A 19,073-nucleotide genomic window follows, 5' to 3' on the forward strand; every position below is an offset into this window, starting at 1 on the left:
CGTGCTTATTCTGCTTTTTAATTATTTATTTTCAAATGATTCTATTTTTAAAGTTTCAGTAGAGCAACACTGATAATGTCAGCAGACATGACATTTTGCACAATTTACAGTGATCTCAAGAAAGAAACATTTGGAACGTAAAAGTCATAAAGTATTGCAGCAGGTTTCAGTAATATTGCAAACACAAAAAGGACAGGTGTCTTACACAGTTTCAGTTGACCTACAAACCCTGGAGACTGTAATACTACTTCGGCGGGGGCCGTTGTACACAGTATTATCACGCTGTGTTGCTGCACCAGGCGGCAGCGTTCTTGAACATGCGCAGCCATGGTGAAGGTGTGAGGGAGGGCCTGAAGTCCCTGGGGGCCCAGGGCCACTGCCACCCCAGGGTGCAGCGCTCCGGGTGGGGCATCATGGCTAGGTGCCTCCCGTCCCTGGAGCAGAGCCCTGCGACGCCCCGCGGGGAGCCGTTCGGGTTCAGAGGGTACTCTTCAGTGGGCTGACCCAGGTCGTCAAGGTAACGTACGGGGGCGAGGCCACTAGAAATGATCTGTTCCTCGGCCAGAGAGCTGCGGAATTGCATCAGACCTGCGGGGGAAGAATCAATACCACACACAGCTGCTGATTACAGAACAAACTGACCTGTGACTCATGAGTCAGCTGAACCAGTTGCACAAGTTTAAAGTTATTTTCAAACTGTTTTTGTTCTTGTATGAGTCGTCACCTGAACATCTGAACTAACTGTTTTTGTCCTTGTATGAGCCTTTTCACACCTGAATGTCTGAACTAAGGTTTGCAGGTTGTCATATTGTATAGATTTATTTTATTAAATGTATTTGTTTTAGGCATCACGTACAAATCTCAAATAAGATTTTTACCAGATTTAGCTACTAGCTAAACTCCATCTGTAAACCCTGAGAAGGGGACATGCTAGTTTTAGTTTTACATTACAATTAGGCCACAATGAGTGCCACAAAGAACTTGACATGATGAACCTGCCTTTCCTGTCATCATCATGTGTGAACTGCTCTCATTATAGTTGCAATTAATTGGTTGTAGACTGGTGTAAATCTGATGTCGCCTTGCGGCAAATTATGCGGGTAGTCTTCTATTACAGTTGAATGAATGCAGCGTATTTATAGTAGTCGCTATAATGATATTATTGAGACATTACTACCAGCAGTAACCTTGTATTCTGCTGCTGCAGTTTCTTGATTAAGCTGGCGTTTATCCGCTGTCCTCTCAGAAAATAATGTAAAAGTCTGAACCGTGGTACAGAGGTGCTTTGTCACCCGTCATTTCGGTTTGTATTTTAAAGGCCAAACAAGTAAAGAGGCTTTGAATTCAACGCAGACTTCCTGTTCTGAACAACCTTGTGAGTCTGTTATTGTTATTATCATGACTAAAAACAGGGCTACTCGCACCAGCTTCATTTACTTTTGTCTCAAGTTAAGAAAAAAAACACATCATTGACTCCAATATACTGTACCTTCTCCATGAGCAACCCAGACTCCCAGAGCCGAGCCCTCCATGCCTCTGAGCCAGATGGATGGGGACTCCTGGATCCCAACGCTGACAAAGCGAGACTCAAACCGGCCAGACTTATTATGGGTCAGCGCCACTTCACTCCCTGGAGGAAAATTTGAAATAATTAGAAAGAGATTTGATCACAGCAACCTCTGCAAAAGGTCTCCTCTGTGACAGTTTTCATATCTTCACATATTGCCATTGCATCCTCTCAGTTTACTACTATAGTATATTGTTTTCTATTAAAGGCCTTGTTTTCTGAGCCTTTTCCTCTTACCTGCTCCACCCTGGTCCTCTCCCACCCAGCCCAGCAGGGCGAGCAGCTGGCAGCCATTACACACTCCCAGACTCAGTGTGTCGTCGCGGCGCCGGAAGCGATCAAACTCGGCCTTTGCCTTGGGGTTATATGCAACGGTAGCAGCCCAGCCTGTCATGGCGGATGAAAGGTGTCACACAAGAATAATGTGTATATGAAAGCAGTGAAAGATCTACAAATGAGTGTTTATTTGCCTTTAGCTGATCCCAGGACGTCTGCATAACTGAATCCACCGACAAACACGACTGCTTTGAACGACTCCAGAGTTATGGAGCCAGAGCACAAGTCCTGCATGTTGACATCCCACACCTCCAAGAAAATATAGAGTAGAGTCACCAGCTATGGAGCTAAGGTATACAGTTCATTGAGTAAATAAAGCTGTTAACAGTTACCTCGAAGCCCGCCATATACAGAGAAGCAGACATCTCTCGGTCTCCATTACTGCCCTCTTCTCTGACCACAGCGACACGAGGCTGACCTCCAGCTGAGAGACACGCACAAATCAGAGATACTTTTTTTGAATTAGAACTACTCAATCATAACATTTTTAATATCACTGCACTGAAAACTGTTGTCTTTTCAAAGCAGGGGAGAAAAACTGCCTTTTTCTGGCGCGAGATTAGACACCACAAATCTGCTATACTACAAAATGCAAAAAGGTGTGCCAGGGGGCGAGAGGCTTAATCTGCCTTTTGTGAAACCAAAAGTCCCGGACTCCAATTTAATGTGGTTTATTTTTCTGGCAATTTGTGAAGGCCATTATTGTTTCTAACATTTTATAGACCAAATGATTATTGTTTAATGAAATTATACTGAAGAATGACTTGATAATAAAAAAGCACTTTGTTGTAGTTGCATACAGTCAATTATTGTTAATGCCACCAATCATGTTTGGTCTTACTGAGCTTGCTGATGCTGGGCATCACAGAGGGGTCAAAGGTCAGTTTGAAGTATGGCTGTGTCCTCTTGGCCAGCCCTGCCTCTTCCTGTTTAACACAGATCTCATTGGCCTGGAGGCGCTCCAGCTGGAAACTGGTGTCCTCCCATAATGCTCTGAGGTGAGGCAGCGGCTCTCTCAGTACCTCCTGTCCATCCACACGAACACTGACCTGTGAGATAAGTGAGGGAAAACATTTGTCAGTATCTCAGAGGAGATGAAAATCATTGAGATTCATAGTGAGGTTAATGTCTCACCATCGCCTCGGGCCCAAAGCCGCAGGTTCTGCCGACTCGATGGCACTGCACCCCTGAACCACTGTATCTCTGACACACTGTTTCCACATTGAGCTGTGAAACCTCCAGAACCAAGCCAAGCTCCTCGCTGAACAGCAGCTCCATGACTGTGAAGACAGACGTGCCAAAAGACACTGCATGAGTTTATGATTACAACTACACAGTTTGTGTTCCGTATGTGTGAATTATATGGAAACCAAACAAAGAGACACATCGGCTCACTAACCTCCAGTTCCCTGTGATGACAGCTCGACATCAATCCCACGGTTCCCTGCAAACGCCATCTCTAGCAAACAGGAAATAAGGCCTCCATCGCTGATGTCATGTCCCGCACTCAGCAGACGATCTGAACAGAAAAAACTTCTAATGTCAGCCTCTTCTTATCCACAGTTTAACAAAATTCTTCCTTTAGCTAATCTATCTAACTCTATCTAATTTTAAGTGATTGCCTGACTAGAAAACAAAGGGCAACTTCAATTTCCTCTCATCATTAGCAAATAAATTGTGAAAAATAAATGTGAAAGGATTAGAGCTACCAGGTCACGCTGCTTTTATTAACTGAAAATACACAGTAACCCCTCGGCGGCTGTGTATCACAGAACAGTCGCTTGATAAAAAAGCTAAAGAAAAGTTGGCTCACAGACTGGATCTCAGCGCTAAACTTTCCCCCCTGTGGCAGGTGGCTCTCTGCTCACCCTGTATGAGCGCCTGTGTGGTATTGAAGCAGGCAGCAAACAGCTCTGGTTTCTCCAGATCAGGAGAGCAGTCTCCCAGCTGACTGAAGCACTGAGCCAGGGCAGAGCCTCCCAGGCGATGACAGCCTGGACTGAGAGGAACCCACAACAACACGCCTGCAGACAGAGGACAAAGAGTGTGTTACTGAAGAGTGTGTGAGGGAATATGTGTGTATTATTGTAAGAAGAGAAAGAGTTGTGCTGTGGGTGAGATAACAACATATCAAATTCAGAAGTCTTTCTTCTGCCAAGTGAAAACAAAACATTTGAAGGCGATGAATAAAAGACACATGTCTTTGTAGTTGCAATAGAAAACGTTCCTCCTTCCCCCACTAGCATTTTTGTTGGAGTTGAAAAGACAACTGGAACAATTTCAGTTTCCCTCAGAGCCAACTACTGGCAACAAATTCAGAGACATACTTAGGCCATCAGGGAAAGAGCGAGAAATATATTCAAATATATTATATTGTAATTCATTCCCAAAGCTGCTCAGAATAATTGCGGTCTGTGAATCAACTGCCAACAGCACAGGGTTTCTCTCTCTTCTCCGTCACTGCAACAAACATTACTACTAAGCTTTATGCATAAATATGTGCAATAATGTCTCCAATATGCTAATAAGCCTATACATAATCCTTGATATTTAACACCTTTGGAGCTGGTGCTAGTAACATTTATTGGAAAAGGACTGCAAAGGACACAATTGCATTCTATTTTTTTTTATCTATCTGAGGGAAAACAAACAACATTTAAATGGAACCAAACATCAATGGCCTCATTATTCTATAGCCTATACATTGTGCGGTCAACATTTATTTCATACTGATAACTTAAAGCCAAAAACGTTTTAGTGCCATTTCAGCTGATTATGGGCAATCTTATTTAAGTCTGTGTGTATGTTTGTGTGTGTGAGAAATACCTTTGCCATCTGGGTCCTCCAGGTCAGGTGTCACAGTGGCTGTGATGTCAGGACAAACAGCATATGCAGAAATAACCAGAGCACCTGAAAACAGAAGTAGCGTGAAAGCCAGGCGTAACTAATCAACTCTCAACACACTTCAGACAGACTGACAGACACACACACACTCAATAAGAGACACACACACATACAAACAGACACACAGTGAGAGTACCTGGAGCTTTGACCGTCTCTTTCCCCACTCTGGCGGCCATACTCAGAGAGTCCTTGCCTCCATCGATGGCCACTCCCAGCTGACCCATGACCTCACACATGGCTTGGCAGGCCTCCCACAGAGAGGCACCCTCACCCGGCAGCTTGGCGGCCCACATCCAGTTACCACTGCACTTCACATCCTGGAACAAACAACATCGGACATTTATATTAAAAGAAACAAAAATCTGTTATCTGTACGAATTCTTAAATGAGATAAGATACAGAGACTTGTTTTTTTTATCTTGTAGGTAAAAAAGGATGCTCTATTTTTATTCCTATTTGAGATGTTTACATTTTGGATTGTTTATTTCCAGTCTTTCAATTTCTCTAATGTACAATGCCTTGTCTTTTTATGCTGCTGCGACGCAAAATGTCCCAAATTGGGATCATTAAAGTGCTTCTTATCTTATCTATTGAGAAGGACCGCATTCTTTTTTATTTGTTATATGTTTGACTCTCCATCCTCCACCCACCTTCAGAGCTGTGACTCTGGCGAACACCAGGTTGGTCAGAGCCTCTCCCACAGCCATGCGAGCCCCGGCGGACGGACAGAGCAGGCCTTTCACGGGCTGCTCCCCGATGGCCGTCGCTGCCCCCTCCAGACCGAACGGAGACAGAGCAACAACAGCCACGTCGGCCAATGGGGTGTGAAGAGGGCCGACGCATTGTTGCTGGGCAACCAACCCAGTCACAGACCGGTCCACCTGAGAGAGGGAGTGAGGGGGGGAGGGAAGACACAGAGGAGTCACAAAGTGTCTGCACAAAATGTACCTCTTAGTTTTAGGTTCATAGTTCAATTGTGTCGAAGTGACTGAAACATATGAGACAGCAAGACAAGGGTGAGAACTAGAAGCAAACTGAAGCATAAGAGCAGCAACACAATAACACATACAAAATTAGAGAAAAAAAAACATGGTGTATCGCAGGGGGGAAAATCACATTTAACAATCAGAAGAGCAAGATATAGATATAGATCATTTTAATCATAAGAAGAAAGAAGGAGAAATAAGATAAAAAAACTGTTTCTTAAATGAATTAATGACTACAATGCTCTTTAAGGGCACCTCTGTTTGGGCTCTATGACCAAAGTGGCCAGGCATTGATCAGGGGCGGGTCTTACTTTTGAATACAGGGACGGTGTGAGACAGGGATGAAAAACACACCTTGTTGGTCAGGTAGCGTTTGGACGCCACAGCAGGCAAACGTAAAACTCTGTCCAGAGCTTCTTTGACTTTCAGCCCAGCAGGAAGAGCCAGAGGCTGAAGGGTTAGGGCCCGACTCTCCATCTTAAACTCCTTCTGAGGCATCTTCCCCAGAACCCACTCCAGCTGCAGGTCGACAGGACAGCGCCCCCTGTCTGCCTGATCCCCGCTGCCCGCCTCATCATCCACCAGCACAATCTGTGGGAGAGATTAAAATCTATTTTAGTGTGATCAGAGGACAACAACCACTGATCGCTAAAGCTGATTAATTAGTCAAATGGATAAGGATTAATGGGCTTGATCCAGGCTGAAACCTGCCTTGCCGTCTCCAGTGATGTTTCCCACAAAGTCCACAGGACACTTCTCCCTCCGACACACTCTCTCCAGGAAGTCTCTGTCTGATGGCCGGAGCAGCAGGGCGTTGCTCTCCTGATACTCGGCCCCCCACAGCTCCAGCACACTCAGTGTGGGGTCGCCTTTCTACGAAACACAGATGGAGAGAAGAGGAAACGATAAGAAATGGCAAAATGTGTGAGTTAGTGCATCGTAGTAGCTGTGGTAATGTGCTTCTTACCTTGAATTTACTGCAGTAGATCACAGCTCCTGCAGGCTCACTGAGCTCCTTTAGCACATTACCTGAAGATGAACATTTGATTCAACATGTTAACCTTGTGTCATCACCTAAGCTTTACACAAGTCATGAAATAGAAATCTATGTTTCTACGACAGAAGTAGAAAAGTAATTATCGCCTTTGTAGCAAAGTGGATACGGTGCATCCCATATAACTGACATGTCGATTGTTCAAGTTTGGTTCAATGTCATACCCTTCTCTCTATTTACTTGATATCTACATTGTCCTCTTTCAAATAAGGAAGAAATAGCCCAAAATAATCTTTTTAAATAATGAAGTAAAAGTAAAGTTAAAAGTAGAATTCAATAAAAATGCACTAAAAACGTAGGGGGTGTGGTATAAGGCAGATGCAGGAACATAAAACATGTTGAAAATGTATGAAAGGATATATATATATATATATATATTGTATCAGTATAAATATGTGGTTAATATGAAGGTAACGGATGAATACATGGGATATGTGTTCAATGTAGAGTATAGTGAAATCAGTCCTCTCATCTTACATTTGTCATTATGTTATCTTCCATTTATGAAACCAAAATGTAAAAAGAGATTTTAAAATGTTTGGTGGATATTCGGTTATCCATCTCAATAAAAAAAGGTTCCTGTTTGGTACCGTTTCCTCCCGCCCCCTGGTCGTGTATACTGCAGATGGGGTTCCCGCCGCTCCTCTCCAGACACGCCCTGAGAGCGCGGTTCATCTTCTGCTCCATCTCAGCGTCTCCCCTCTGCACTGCACCCAGGTCCCTCTCGCTGGAGTTATCCCCCTGAACCTGGAAACCAAAACTATTTAAATACACAGAAACTCCAGCACCAGGTGAGGTCACTGCTGTGTGATTTCCTGTAGCGACCGTACCTCTACAGAAGAGGCCGCTCCTCCTCCCACGCCGATCCTGTACACCGGCCCTCCGATCTTCACCACTTCCATTCCTGATCGACATGAACAGCAGAGCGACAGCGCGAGTCATTCATCGATATGTGTAAATATAGACTCTGCATTGACTAGATGTTCCTCACACACTGAGCTAAAGCATTACCAGCCTCTGCCTCTTCTTTCTTCACATGTGTGTCTTCAATAGAACCGAGACCCCCGCTGAACATGATGGGCTTAATCCACTCCCGCCGCTCTCCATCAGCCAGACGCATCCCGAAAGAACGAGCGAATCCTGGGAGGAGAGGATCAAAACACATTTTATTGAATTGCTTGAACAATTGAATAACAATCACTCCGTCTGTAGATTTTAAGAAAATTCATTATAACAAATGATGAAGTAATTTATCAAGTGGAAAACTTGCATTTGCTCATTTTAGTCTCATACAATCTATTTTGTTTTTTAAATCTATTCTTAGTTTTATTAAAAAAATGATGTATGATTATGGAAACTATTCGGTATAAAGAACATAGTTATAACATTTGTATGATATACTAGAAACTTTGTACACTTCAAGATTTTATTCAAATAAATTATTGTATTATTATTATTATTATTATTATTATATTGATTAATAAATAATGACTCAAATAAATAATGACTCAAATCAATTATAGCTGTTAAAAGTAGTCAAACTATTTATTTGTAAATAGGCAGAAAATGTATCAGCTAATGTTTGATTCTCTTTTTCAGATTTTTCTTTGTGAAATATGAAAGTAAATCCAATTGGACACACTATAAATGGCCTTTTTTCATCATTTAAAAAAAAACAATATATAGATTACAGAATGATCTGCAGATAAATAGATAGCACAATAACCGTTAAAGTAAATCCAGCATGCTTCAGTGGGCCTCCCTACCTGACAGGACAGGTTCTCCAAACTTGTTGCCGTAGTCTGAGGCTCCGTTACTAGCCTCGATGGCCACCTGCAGCGGGGGGGCGAAGCTGGAAGGATACTCCCAGCCCTCCCCTTCAGACTCCCAGGGGAGAACGTAACCTAAAGCAAGGACAGTCAGACGATTATTGATTGAATTTCTAATTCCCATTCAAATGAAATAAGGTATAGCATCATGTTCTTCAGACCTGGGATGTGCAGGTTTCCGAAGCAGTACCCTGCGGTGCCGGCGATGACGTGGCCCCCCTGCCCTGCACTCTGCACGTCTCTGATACGACCCCCTGTGCCGGTGGTGGCTCCGCTGAAGGGGGCTACACCTGTAGGTCACATGGGTTTGATAATGGTTATGTCGGAACAAATTGCATATGAAAAAATTTACAGCAAATTCGTTTTGTTTTTTTTGTGAATCCTAACCTGTGGGGAAGTTGTGTGTCTCTGCGGTGAAGATGACGTGTCTCACTGAGTGCCGAGTCTCATACTGGCTGGCTTGAGATGGGTCTTTTGGGTAAATACATTCCAGCTCCATCCCTTTGATACCACTAGACACATGCACATTTCACATTGAGTCAGTGTGAGCAGAAACACACACACATATAACAACAAAACCTCCAGTCCCACCTGCTGTTGTCGCAGAACTTGATGACGTTGTTGGGGTTGCTGTGCCGCTGGGTGTCCATTATGAGACTGAAAAGAGTCTCTTTCTGCTCCTGCCCGTCAATCTCCATCCGCCCCCGGAAGAACCAGTGACGACTGTGCTCGCTGGGACACCGGAGTACAAAGAAGACATTGGAGAATTCATAAAAAAACTCTCAGCAACAAAAACTACAGAGCCCAGCAACATGCAGAACACAAAGCAGTCCTGCTAATCTGCGGGCTGCACACAGACCCACCTGTTGGACTGGGCCAGGTCGAAACACTCCACACTGGTGGGGTTCCTTTTAACCCTCTGGAACATTGATGTGTAGTAGTCCAGGTCCCAGGAGTCAAAGGAAAGACCTGTATCAACAACAACACATATTATGATATGTTGCTACTTAAAAATAAATCACAACTAAAGAGAGAACACTGCAAACATATTCAAAATGTTCAAATAAGTCGTTTTCACTCATTTAAGGGAACACTTCAACCACAAAATAAAGAATTACTCAGCCCATGTTGCATCAACAGATTAGATTTGGTTTGAAATGCTGAAGTTGTGTGAGTTTGTAAACAAATGTTTTAATAGTTTAGCTGTGGTTAAATGCTGCCCCCATTTACTCCCCCTTCCAGTAATGTACAGTATACAAATGTTTTTTTGTGGGTGAAGCTTTACGCTGAGCAGGATGCAAATCAATCAACAAACACACACAGCTACATGTCATAATTTAAACTTAAGAGACTGTTATTATAAAGTGTACACTGTTTAAAGGTGATGTGTTGCCATCTTTAAGACTGTGGGTCCCTTTCATTAAACACCACATTTACCTCATCTAGGGAAGTGAAATAATGAAGGTGAAATCAACCCTTAAGGGGAATTAATCGGCTATATAGTTTCCAAAGTTTCAAATGTGCCCTTTTCAATTATCTACTCACTGATGGAGCATGGCAGAGCCTACAAAGTATGTTCTGAAATTACTCTCATCTATTCGAGCAGCCTGTGAATATTGATGAAGCCGGGCAGAAGTGAATTAGCAGAGAATGAACATAAGCACACACACCCCGTCCTGCCTGTCGCTGTGGGCAGAGTGAAACCTGCTCATAAGACGAGAGAATACGTCAAATAAAGTGTATTGTTTTTTTATGAATAACGGTTAGAGTGGGGAAATTAAGCTGATTAATTGATGTGTCAATCAGGAGAAAATTCATTATAAACTTGGCACAAATTACAAAACCAACCTAGTTCTGTGACAATTTGAAGACATCAAAGAAGACATAACAGTTTTGGTCAAAAAAAAATTATCAATTTACTAAGAAATATTTTCAAATAAAAGGACTCCTTAGCTACAGCCCTTATTTGGGTAGTAGAAATTAAAATGGTTAAGTTCTGAGTTACCCACATATATCATTTAAAACTTATTTACAAATTCAGCCTTTTTTACTTGTCTCTGATGTGAGATGTGATGACTTAAAACCAGTAACATCAAATTACTCAGCACCTGACTTTCCATTAAATAGAGAGCCTTTTTTCTCTTTTAATGGCTTTCATTAGCTGTAACATCATTAGACAGACACATGCATGCACGTGTTAGATAATCAGCGGCATCACTGCGGTCCTGTGACTTTAAAACCAGTTAAGTAATAATGTCATGCATCATGTGACATTACGACCATCACCAGCCGACACAGTGTACTCACAGAAAGCTGAAGACTGAAAGGAGGCATAAGGAGAGAGAAAAGAAAGGTAGGTTACAGAATATTAAGTGCGATAATGGAAAGATGGAGAGGCTGAAAAGTGCTTAAAGAGACTCTCCGTTACTTAAGAAGTGGTTAAATGTCTCACCCAGATCATCGTTTGCCGTCTCTAAGGCTGCACGGCCCTTCCCCAAGATGTCCACCTCAAACACCGGCTGTGGTTTGGTTTCCACGCTGAAGGAAGTGATGGGATGTTGATAGATGCACTCGGTCATGCTGTCGTACAGACACTCAATCAGCTTCTTCATGTCTCCATTGAGTTCGTTCAGGCTCTTCTCTCCATTCTTTGGCTGGAAGGGACACAGATCTCATCAGAAGCAGAAATATGACGTAAAATGTAACCCTGGATCAGAGCTTTAGAAAGATTTTTTTCTGCGTATGCGCAAACCTTGATTAGAAACCTGCGAGACAGCTCGACCCGTGTGACGTCGGTGAGGCCGACGCTCTGACAGATGGACACGGTGTTAGTGGACCAGGCGGTGGAGAAATTCAACCTGAAGAGCAAAAACGACATGAATAACATATTTGCATGTCTTCCTCACAGGTATGAATTATCTGCAGTATCACGGATTCAAAAAAGCTATTTCTTTAAATCATTAAAAACCTAAAATGATACCATAGGCTTATTTTTTGCCTCATGGAGTTCATAAGAAAACAAATCATGTTCGCCCACATTATGTCTGACAGATTACATCTTGCATTTGATCTTCCAATGGATCTACTTATCTCACAGGAATAAAATACATGTATATTTTTTATCTAAAAAAGCAACCATTCATAATTGAGCATTCCTTTTGGACAGAGCAGTTTTTTCCTCAATGATTTTGACTCTTCCTTCTCCACTTTAATGCCAACGTTTATATTGTGACCCTACAACAAAATGTGGCTGCTAGTGGGGTTTAAACGTATTGTGCTTGTCCATGGAACTAAATTAGCTAAATCACCGTTATCATATTTCCCAGATTTGTAAAATAAATGTCAGTCATTAAACAACAACCAACCCATTTCTAATTGCCAAAACGTATAGAAATGTCAAATGTAGGCCAACTAATGACTACTGACCATCTCGATGACAATTCAGCATCTTAATCAGATAATAAAGACGCCAAGATGCTTCTTAAAAAAACTCCAGAAAAAGCTAATGAGTTAGTTTGGATTTTTTAATTGATGTTTAATTAATTGACATGGTAACTTGTTTTTTGTGTATTGCTCACTTCATCAGTTTAAAAAATGTCTCAATTTAATGAAGAACAGAAAGCCCATTATAGGACCAAAGCAGAGGCGCATTTTGTAATGGAGGTCATTTATCAGACTGTAGGGAGCAGTGGTACCTGGGTCCAATCTCCACCAGCTTCTCCCCGCTGCCCTCTGTGAGGTTGGGGTTCTGCGTCAGCGGCTCTGCCTGCAGGGGAGGACGGAACAACCAGAGGAGAACCTCCTTCTGCTCGCCACTCAGACTCTCACAGCCTGCAGCCGAGGACACAGTGAGAACAGGACAACAGGGATACATGGAAAATACACAGTGTGTGGACAATGTCTCCAGGCTGTAGAGAAGAGTTTGAGACTTCATTCATAACATTGACATTCAATTTACAAATAAACATATAGCTGCAGAGCAGATTTATATCTTAGTTGGAGTTTTTTGTATGTCTATTCATTCTATACAAAATATATATTTTTGCACGGTTGCAGGTAATTATTTACATATATTGAACTTGTTGGTATTATTCTATAGATAAGTGGATTCTAGTGGTGTCTGTTCAGGATTTTTTCCAATTTGTGGGGACCAAACATTTCCAAAAACGTTGTTAACTCCAAAAACTGTTTTCATGAAATAATATGAACAAAAAGAAATAATATGAATGAAATGCATTGCATAAATCTAATTGAGGATTTTTTGTTGAAAGATAATTCATAATTTATCATATTTTTTTAGAGTGATGACTTAAGCAGACATTTTAAGCTTAATTAAAATAAATACAAATGTGTATAGCCCTAGTACATGGAGAAATAGAAAGACAGAAGGTTTGAGAAATATTTTCTCCAGGCTACAGAAGGAGAATTTGTAAGCTGTGCACACAACCTCCATATGTTTAATTATTAGTATCCTCATCTATTACACTCACCTGTCAGCTCCACATTGTAGCACAGCTCGCTGCTGATGGACAGGTAGGGGTGCAGCGCGACGGCCCTCTGTACGGCGCGTCCATTCACAACTTCACTACTGTAGAACCGCACTACCGCCATGACTGATGGAGGGACAGAGAAAGAAATCCAGTTTAAAGACCTCCATTAAAAAATCAATCACAGAATGTCAGAGATGATGAATTGTAGGCAATGACATTGATTGACCTCTTTTTACTATGTGTAAAGGAATATTTTAGTCTGATGCTTAGCTGACCTGAGAAACTTCACATGAGTTTCTGTGTGGGGGAGGGGGTTTACTGCCCGCTCAGACAGAGTTTCTTTGTCTGTTCATCTGTAATCGATTAGGGGAAAAGGCGGGTTGTTTAGACCCCTCCTTTAAAAGATATATAGAGATGTTTCTGTCTTTTGTGTTTAGAGTTCATTTTGGCAGCTTGCATTGAACAGTGCGAGTTGCTTTGTTAATCCTCCGGCCGTTTGTCTCTCAATAAATATCAGTGTATTGACAGGCGAATCCAGTTTCCCTCATTTCATGATCGGCTCAACATTGCTGCAAAGAAGGTTTTACTTCACACTATGTGCATATTCTTAGTAAAGGATCAGAGGTCACTACAGATGATTCATTAAATGTAAGAACTCACATCTTCTCACTGAGGCCGACCTTTACATTAGTTCAGGTAAAGAAAGATCATTAACAGGATAACAGACCGAGGCCTCAGTGCAGGTATCTCTATCAATATCTCAGGGTATCAGTGTTTAAGTTTTACAACCTAGAGGTTTGATCATGTCACAACTGTTTTAGCTTCTTTACATAGGCTTCCTGTTTGTTTATGGATTGATATAAGGGTCTTATTGAATACCTTTAACGCTCTCCGTGACCTGGCTACTGATTATTATACTGTATATATCTATATATATCTTGTTTTGTTTGATACACTCAAGCAGTGATCTTCTGTCTCTTTGTCTTTGTGCAGGCGGAAAACTTAAAGGGACAGAGCTTTTGTAGTCGAGGCCCTGAGGCTGTGGATTAACCTACCCAAAGAAAATATCATGTAGTATGTATTTTGAATCTATTCTGAAAATGTATTTTATCTGTGAGCATAACCTGATTTTATGTGAATTGCATGATTATTAAACCGTTTTTTTCTTTATAGTATTTTTCTTTAATTCATATTTTCAATTATTTTATTCCACATAATCCAATAATGAGTGTATTATCATTATTATTATTTTAGAGGCAATGTGGCAGCAGTCTAATGGTAAATCCACCTAATCTCAGTTTTAATACCTTTACTTAAAAAGGCCCCATGTCATGCTTTTCCAGTTATTACCCGTCCCCTTGTGTGTTATGAAGGTTTTTATGCATGTAAACGGTCTGCAAAGTCACAAACCCTCAAAGTACACCCTGTAGCGAGTACAACTCTAACACAGAAAATACCTGTCTAAACCATGGATGTAGGTCGAATGGCGCATTTCCACTGCAACGGGGTAGCCCCGTTTAAGCGTCCCTAAGCGTCCTCGCTCAGGCCTCGGGCTGCCTCGCTGGCCGTCCGAGGCCGTGGCGCATTTCCATCACAGTTTAGGACCTGGGGTAGCAACGCAGTGTAGGCGGGGCGATCGGCTTTGTTTTTGTTCACATTTCGAGTTGTTCCGTCGAGCTCCCGCTGGATTTGATCATCCCCAATGAGATGTAGGAACGTCGTCACCTCCTCGGTCGACCACGGTGTGCTTTTCTTATTAGACGTAGCCATTTTTGTAGCTCCTCCGTTTACAAAATGCTGTTTATAAAAATGCTGCAATCTTGCTTCTAAATATATATGCGACGCTAGGGATGAACTCGCGCGCAATCTTGTGACGATTCTCTCTGACCAATCAGCAGTCGAGAGTGTTGACGTCACTAGTTCAGCCCTGGCCCTGGTCTGATAGAACCACGATTTTATGGGGCCGGAAAAAGAGGGAAAAAGTACCCGCTAGCCGGTACTAGGCTATATGGAAAGGCCACCAAAAACTGGCCTGGCCGCTTGAGGACGGTTAAGGACGCTTAAACGGGGCTACCCGTTGCAGTGGAAATGCGCCATAAGATGCCCCAGAACGCCTCGTTGGAGATTTCTCTTTTTCTTCCTGGGTACAGTGACGTGCCCATACCCAAATGGACCAATCCGTTGAGCCGTTACTTCCTCACACATACACACTCAATCTTTTCTCAGCTGCAGCTCCGCCGATTTCTCCTCCCTGACGGCGGGACGCGGCGAGGCTGTGAGTCGGTGTGTGAGCACACACACAAACTCCCAGCTAGGGATGGGTAAAGAGCCCCGGTATTAAATGGGCCCCGGGACTGAATTATTAAAGACCGTGGTGGTACCGTCAGTGGCAGTTCTAGACCAATTTGACTGGGGGGGCCACTGGGGGGCCAGTTATTTTCTGAGGGGGGCACAATAAATGCAGGACGAAAAAGAGAACTAGACAGTATGAAGTAATTGCGCATAAGAAAACAATGCAATACAATTATTGGTATTTGTTTCAGTACACTTATTTATTTCAGATAGATCTTATAGTTATTACTGTTAGCTTCAGTTATAGTCAGGGCTGCACATAACTGGTGCGCAGGTGCGCACCTCCGCCAAAAAAAGAGCACCAGCACTGGCGTTATAGATGTTCGCCTAGGGCGCCAGATCTGGGGAGGCGCTGCGCTGGCAGTTCTGGGAGGGAAAAAAACATTTTTTACCGTTGGGGCTCATCCTAATTTTCAGCCTTGATGTAACAACATTCATAATTAAGTAAATGTAACACCCTTTTCACCCCGGTTACACGTTTCATTTGCCCTGTACGATGGGCGCTGTAAGTGATGAAAATGGGGGATGTTGGCTTATCTGGCGCCCGCAGCTCACAGCCAAAATGCGAGTGAGCGAGGGAGGGAGAGAGAGAAGGGCGCACCGCCCGGTTCCGGCGCTGTTGTTATTAGAATCTGGTGCTAGCTGCTCTAACGGATGTAAGAAGAAGATGTTTCTACAATGATGTGGAGGGAGAGTCCTCTCCAGTCAGACTGAGAGGCTGATAATACAGCTCAGTGAGATAAAGGACTCTGAGTGTTTAGATAGTTCACTTTAGTCTAAGTTCAAACAGTTTGGTCACAATTTATGTACACAGTTTGGTCACATATTTCCAAGGCTCTCCTTTATAATTATTGGGATAAACAGGTTTGAAATAATTCCAAAAATATCCTTTAAAACTGGAGGGATAAAAAAAAAAATGCATAAATAAATAAATGTTAAGGTAAAATAAGATATGAATGAACAACACAAATAAAATAAGTTTCATTTGTTATTGGCTATGGTTACATACTTATTTGATTACATCCACTTGTCTAAGATGACAACAGAGACTTTCGACCCAAAACCAGCTGTTGACTTGTGGATGCAAGCAGCTAATCGCAGACTCAACCAGAGAGAAAGTAGTAGGCCTACATTTCATTTAATTTCATTTTTATTGAAAGCTATCATCAGCTACCATGTCTGACAGAGAGGAGAACAGTCAGGAGGGTAGTGATGACAGCTTGTAGGATTACTGGTTGTGCTAATGTTGTCTTGTGTTCACCTCTGCATGTGTGTTATGTGTTCACCTCTGCATGTGTGTTCAGTGCCGTGTGTCTGGCAAATAAAGTCAAGACCCCCTCAAAAGTGACGGTTTATTTCATTTTAAGGATGAGCACCAAGCAACATCTCCAGGTGCTCCTTTGAGAACCAGGGCAAAAAAGTTATGTGCACCCCTGGTTATAGTGCAATGTTTGCACTAACACCATATTTATATAAAAATAAAGGCAATGAACAGTTACATCTCTACTTTACATAAGGGTGTCTGCACAATCTCACATTACAGCAACAAAATCCTGCGGTTTTTGGCAAACAGAGTACCAGAAAATATACATTTAAAAAAATAAATAAATAAAAGGCCCCCCTAGAACCGCCCCTGGGTACCGTTAAAGGTGGGGTAGGTAAGTCTGAGAAACCGACGGTTACTATATTATGTTTAGTAGAGAGATCTCTCTCGCCCGCCTGCTTGCGAGGGGGCGGGGCAGTTTACACACTGCAGCTGCTACATGCAGCGAGGTGATGTGGACAAAGTGCAATAAGAGTTTAGCATTTAAGGGCGGTAACACGAGCAATTTGTCGAAACATTTAGCAAAAGTGCACCACATTCAGATGGAGAAATGCACCGTTTTCGACTGTCTTTCTAGTAGCTCTGTAGCCCCATCCACGACTAACGTTTCCACGTCAGGTATTATGTATGCTAGCAGCAACACACGGAGTTAACTCAATTATACAAACATGGGTCAATGATTAGACTAGAGGTAACTGAGTTATTTATTTTGTTAAAGGGAGGCGGGGAAGGAGCTCCAACAAGCCGTTTAGGACAGAGAGTGAATACACATACAGAGATGCTGTATGAGAAACCAATGCAATTTTGGAAAATTGCACAATATAAATCTATTTTAGTAGACCTCAACAATGGAATTATGATCAGTAGAAATGGCCATGACATGGGACCTTTACAAATATGTAAAAATTACTCCGTCACATAAATACAGCAAGCCAAAGTCACAGCTTTCATCATGAAAGATGATTTTATAAAAACGTATATTTTTGGATCAGACATCCTAGTTTATAAGTATTTATATTTAGCACTTTCACAATAGTCTGTCAGAAAATACATTAATAAATACATGCTACTAAAACAGCTTTAAAAACAGTTATGCCTCATTCATTACCAAGATGATATAATCTGAAACCAACTCATCCTAAACACTCAGCCTCCTCGCAATTAGCTCCATGATTGTGTGCTTGTTGCAGGTCGTCAGGCGCTTTCTGTTAGCCTTTAACTCAACAAACACACACACACTATGATGCAACTGTGTATCAAAGTCTGTCTAACAACATGGAGGACACAACGTCGTAACGTGTCTTGTGACATGAGGAGATATCAGGGAAATAATCCCCTGGGTTTCCTACTTGATCACAAAAAGTTGTGCGCATGTTTTGTTTTGTTGTAGCTACTTGTGAAGAAGCTAAGTGGCTAAAAGGCACCAGAGTTAGCAGAAAGCTAGTTAGTAACGTTAGCTTAACTTACGTGCAGCAGCTCCGGAAGTTTGAGAGATAGTTCGGGATGAAAAGTTGAGAAGTCTCTCACCCCTGGAGGAGTCCTGGAGAAAGTATTGCTGGTGTTGAATGAAATGAAGGAGGTTTGGTGCCTGAGGTCTGCAGACTGACAGGATGGATGAAAGACCCACGTGGGAGTCGGTCGAATGTGTACGCATGCGCAGTAGTTACCCTAATGACTTTACTAAGTGTGAAGTTTGTAGTTGTCTAACAAGCGTGGAATAATTGTGTCGACGATATTTTGAATGTGATTCATGTTTTTAATTCTGAGTAATTACAATATTGTAGTTTTACTAAAACAATGTGCTGGTATTTATATGTTTAAGGTCCATCAGGAGTTTATTCTGAACAGCAGAGGGAGAATTTAGATATTCATGATGGGAAATAAAATGGCACTGCTTTATTTTACATGTGAACATATTATTACAGACAACGCTAGCAAAGACAACACAATAGTTTGTAAATTTCATTAAACATAAAAAATATACCACAACTTATTAAGTGATAAAACTTTTCTTAGATCAATTATTTTTGGTGTTTTAGGAGTGGGGGCCAGTTGGACTAATAACTTCAATAACTATTAAGTCCTTTTTACAGGCCTAATGATACTGAAAGCCATATTTCACATCAAGTGCTGATTCCAGATTTCAGGTCTGGATATGTCAACATCTAAAAAAAAAAGAGGCAATAACAGCTAATTAAAGATATTTTTGTTTCTAACTGTGATAAATGATT

The 19,073-nt window shown here is 42.0% G+C and overlaps 1 protein-coding gene across 2 annotated transcripts; it reads right to left on the reverse strand.

Moving 5' to 3' along the window:
* Positions 1-2: 2 nt before the first annotated feature.
* pfas (phosphoribosylformylglycinamidine synthase) lies at positions 3-18,480 on the reverse strand. 2 transcript variants are annotated; one of them, XM_034229778.1, is made up of 28 exons: positions 18,310-18,480; positions 13,167-13,289; positions 12,372-12,507; positions 11,429-11,534; positions 11,129-11,330; positions 9,540-9,645; positions 9,268-9,408; positions 9,064-9,188; positions 8,838-8,966; positions 8,614-8,751; positions 7,859-7,987; positions 7,678-7,751; positions 7,438-7,594; positions 6,761-6,822; positions 6,505-6,666; positions 6,148-6,384; positions 5,458-5,688; positions 4,944-5,124; positions 4,730-4,813; positions 3,772-3,927; positions 3,303-3,422; positions 3,038-3,183; positions 2,745-2,952; positions 2,236-2,327; positions 2,038-2,152; positions 1,805-1,954; positions 1,490-1,630; positions 3-588 (listed from the first exon to the last, which is right to left on the reverse strand). In XM_034229778.1, exons 2-28 carry the CDS (start codon positions 13,285-13,287, stop codon positions 278-280), a joined length of 3,960 nt encoding a protein of 1,319 aa, XP_034085669.1. In that variant the 5' UTR covers positions 13,288-13,289; positions 18,310-18,480; the 3' UTR covers positions 3-277. The 2 variants fall into 2 exon arrangements, with proteins under 2 accessions (XP_034085669.1, XP_034085670.1); XM_034229779.1 differs by lacking the exon at positions 18,310-18,480 and adding an exon at positions 17,951-18,083.
* Between the last annotated feature and the right edge of the window lie 593 nt (positions 18,481-19,073).

Source organism: Gymnodraco acuticeps, unplaced genomic scaffold (genome assembly GCF_902827175.1).
Source record: "Gymnodraco acuticeps unplaced genomic scaffold, fGymAcu1.1, whole genome shotgun sequence".
NCBI lineage: Eukaryota > Metazoa > Chordata > Actinopteri > Perciformes > Bathydraconidae > Gymnodraco > Gymnodraco acuticeps.